This window comes from Gossypium hirsutum, chromosome A13 (assembly GCF_007990345.1).
Source record: "Gossypium hirsutum isolate 1008001.06 chromosome A13, Gossypium_hirsutum_v2.1, whole genome shotgun sequence".
Taxonomy (NCBI): Eukaryota; Viridiplantae; Streptophyta; class Magnoliopsida; order Malvales; family Malvaceae; genus Gossypium; species Gossypium hirsutum.
Window position 1 is genome coordinate 32,612,386 of NC_053436.1, and position 3,474 is coordinate 32,615,859.

General features: G+C 36.1%; 1 protein-coding gene across 1 annotated transcript; it reads left to right on the forward strand.

Annotated features, from left to right (window-relative positions):
• The first annotated feature begins 211 nt into the window (after nt 1–211).
• LOC107893931 (UDP-glycosyltransferase 13) lies at nt 212–3,234 on the forward strand. The gene is made up of 2 exons (XM_041086002.1): nt 212–409; nt 1,340–3,234. The coding sequence occupies exon 2, from the start codon at nt 1,595–1,597 to the stop codon at nt 2,924–2,926; it is 1,332 nt and encodes a 443-aa protein (XP_040941936.1). The 5' UTR covers nt 212–409; nt 1,340–1,594; the 3' UTR covers nt 2,927–3,234.
• Nucleotides 3,235–3,474: the final 240 nt, after the last annotated feature.

Consider the following 3,474-nt stretch of genomic DNA (forward strand, 5'->3'; position numbering starts at 1 on the left):
CAAATTTTTATTTGGTTGTTATTTTATAACCACATTTAATCTATTGCAAAGTTTGCAACAGTGGTATTTACAATCCCCAATGGACTAATCAAGTTCTTTGGCTTTATTATGCATGTCGACATCCATTGTACATCAATCATCAGCATGAGCACATTATGTCCTTATGCAACAGTTTCTGTGTATTTAAAAGGGCAGAATGGAGTCATTGCATAACCCAATCCATCCTAAAATTCTTAAACGCAGGAAGTCACCCACTTAGCCAAGATGGTTTACCCCAGAGGGGTGCCACCTAAGAACACAGGTCATCCCTTAACCAATAGCTTGTGTTCTCAGGTCACCCCTTTGGGGTACATATATCTTCGCCTATTTTCTGGATTTGCAATGGAAGTGCTTGTTTTTGTTTTTAACGGTTAGTCTATGTTTCTTAATTTGTGCAGTTTAAGCCGTTCTTCAATGATGACAATATTATGAGGTGGTGGTGGATATTTAACTTCATTATGGCTGGATCATTCGTTCAAACTCGAAATTATGTCAAAAAAGTAGAAGATTTTAGGCAAAAATATAAGTTTAGAAAATGAACTTGAACAAAAATAAGGTTCGTTTTTTAAACGAGTCTGGCCTTGAGTAGGAATTTTTTGCCCAAGCTTGGCCCAACTAGACCCAATGTTTTATTACTGGTTCATTACAGTTTTGTTGTCATTTCATTGTTGTTTTACTACGAATTCATTATTATATTATTACTATTTTGTTGTTATTATTTGAATATTGTATAACCTTTGTTTTATCGTTAATTTTGCTACAATTTTAGAGATATTTACTTGTTAATGTTATTTAAATATAAAGACTTTTGTTAATATATTTTTAATTTATTAGAAAATATTTATTTTAGTATTTTTAGTGTATTTGATATATTATATTTTTTAAAATTTATTTCTATATAAAAATAATTTAAAAAATTAATACGAACAGGTCAAGTCAAATTCGAGTTTAATATTTTTAATCTAAACTAAATTTAGATAAAATTTTAAACTCATTTATTCAAAACCAGCAAAAACCTACTAAAAAAACAAACTTAAAATTTTAAGTGGATCCAGCCTGACCTGACCAGCAAATCTAGAAACATTAGTAATCTTAAGGAGAAAAGCTCTTTTCACATTATTGTCTTCATCACTTTAACTTAAAACTCGAGAACTTTAAGAAAACATCAAGCTCGGTCAGCAGGACTTAGTGCTATTGCTTCTTTATTTTATTCCCCTTTCAACCACTCTCAGCCTCTCATGAGCTAACACTCAGACCTACCATTCTTGCCTGTCTTAATTTCATCAATAATTACATATAGGTACAAGAAAATGAGCATTGCGACTAGTGTGGAGACCAGCAGAACCAATTCAAGCCAAAATCCTGACAGTTGTCTCATCCATAAAAAGGTGCTTCACAAGTACAGACTTAAATCTTTACCTATATTTCATACCTAATCCATGGTGGGATTAAGTTTACATCCCCAACTACCAAACTCCACAGCTTATGAAAACCCGGATCTTCCTTCACCCATTTTGTCTATTCATTTTGGTTGGTTTCAAATCTTTAGCTAACAATGTCAAGCTCTGATGGTAATCTTCATGTTGCTTTGCTCCCAAGCTCAGGCATGGGTCATCTGCTACCTTACCTTAGACTTGCTGCCTCACTCATCCACCACCAATGTTCACTCACTTTATTCACCACTCACCCTATTGTTTCTTCAGCTGAATCTCAGCTCATCTCCACTTTCCTCTCCGCTTTCCCACAAATCACTCAAAAGAAGTTCACACCCATCCCTCTAGATCCCGTGGCTGCTAACATCACTGACCCTTTTCAACTCCAATGGGAAACCATTCGCCAATCAGCTCACCTGCTTTCCCCTCTCATTTCTTCATCATCTCCACCACTCTCGTTCATCATCACTGATGTGACATTGATGTCATCTGTGATTTCAGTCACTGCAAAGCTATGTCTCCCTAACTACATCCTCTTCACTTCATCAGCTAGAATGTTGTCCCTTTTCTCCTGTTTCCCTTCCATTCCTTCATCGATTCCCAAGGAGTCACTTCCTCCAATACTTTTGGACTCAAACAGCTCCTTCACAAAGAATTTCTCAGACAACAGTGGAAGCCTCAAGCATTTCAATGGAGTTTTGATCAATTCTTTTGAAGAACTTGAAAAAGAATCACTGGAGATGCTTGCTAGTGGAAATTTAACAAAAGGGTTGCCTCCAGTTTTCCCTCTCGGCCCTTTCCAGCCCTTGGAATTGGAAAGGATATCTTTATTGGCACCATTGAAGTGGCTGGAGAATCAAGAGGAAAGTTCAGTGGTTTATGTCAGCTTTGGGAGTAGGACAGCAATGTCAAAAGAGCAAATAAGAGAGCTAGGCAATGGCTTAGTACTGAGTGGATGTAAATTTTTGTGGGTGGTGAAGAGTAAAGTGGTTGACAAAGAAGAAGAAGAAGGTTTAGATGAGATCCTTGGACACCAGTTGATGAAAAAGATTGAGAACAATGGATTGGTTGTAAAAGAATGGGTGGACCAATGGCAGATACTGAGTCAAAAAGCTGTTGGTGGGTTCATAAGCCATTGTGGATGGAACTCGGTGGTGGAGGCAGCTTGCCATGGGATACCAGTCCTGGGATGGCCACAACAAGGGGACCAAATGATCAATGCTGAGGTGATAGAGGCAGGTGGATGGGGGCTTTGTATGAAGAGCTGGGGGTGGGGATCGAACCATTTGGTGAAGGGTGTGGAGATTGGGGACAAAATCAAGGAGCTGATGGGGAACCAAAGGATGAAAATGGAATGTGCAAGGATCAGTGAAGTGGCAAAGCAAAGGTCAAAGGCTGGTGAGGGTTGTGAGAATATGCTGAAGACACTGTTCCAGAGCTTGACGAAGAGCTGAAGAAGGGAATTTTGTACGAGGACTGGTTAATTAATTGATTATCTGTTGAATTTTTCTGTTTTAAGATGAATAAGTAAAATGCTTCTTCATTCCTATTGAAATTTATGTTTGTTCTGCAAGTGTGGAAATTTCCAGGAATAAGCAAGAACTTGAAGACAAAGTTACCGTGTGGTGGGAGCAGAGTGGATTAATAAAGGTCAAATTTTATAGAGTTGAATTTGTAAATGATTATCTTTTAATCTTTTTAAATAACTGTAAGCTTTTTTAAGATTTTTTAAAAAATCAAATAGGAGGTTGAATTGCTTTTCTATTATCAGTTTACTTTTACTTTAATTTATCATCATTTTTATTGAAAACTTAATCTAACCATACAAACTTATTAAGTAGATGTCTATTATGATCAAGATAATGTTTTAATGTATTATTAGAATTAGATCCCTACTTCTTTTATACTTCTTATACTTATATATAAAGAATCTAATAAATCATTGTAATCCCCCTTTTTTATCAATAAAGTACATCCTATATTGCTTTCATATTTTCTTTAT

What these genes read in the sequence shown, in the direction of transcription:
- LOC107893931 (XM_041086002.1), top strand. Translation starts at nt 1,595, where the DNA reads ATGTCAAGCTCTGATGGTAATCTTCATGTTGCTTTGCTCCCAAGCTCA.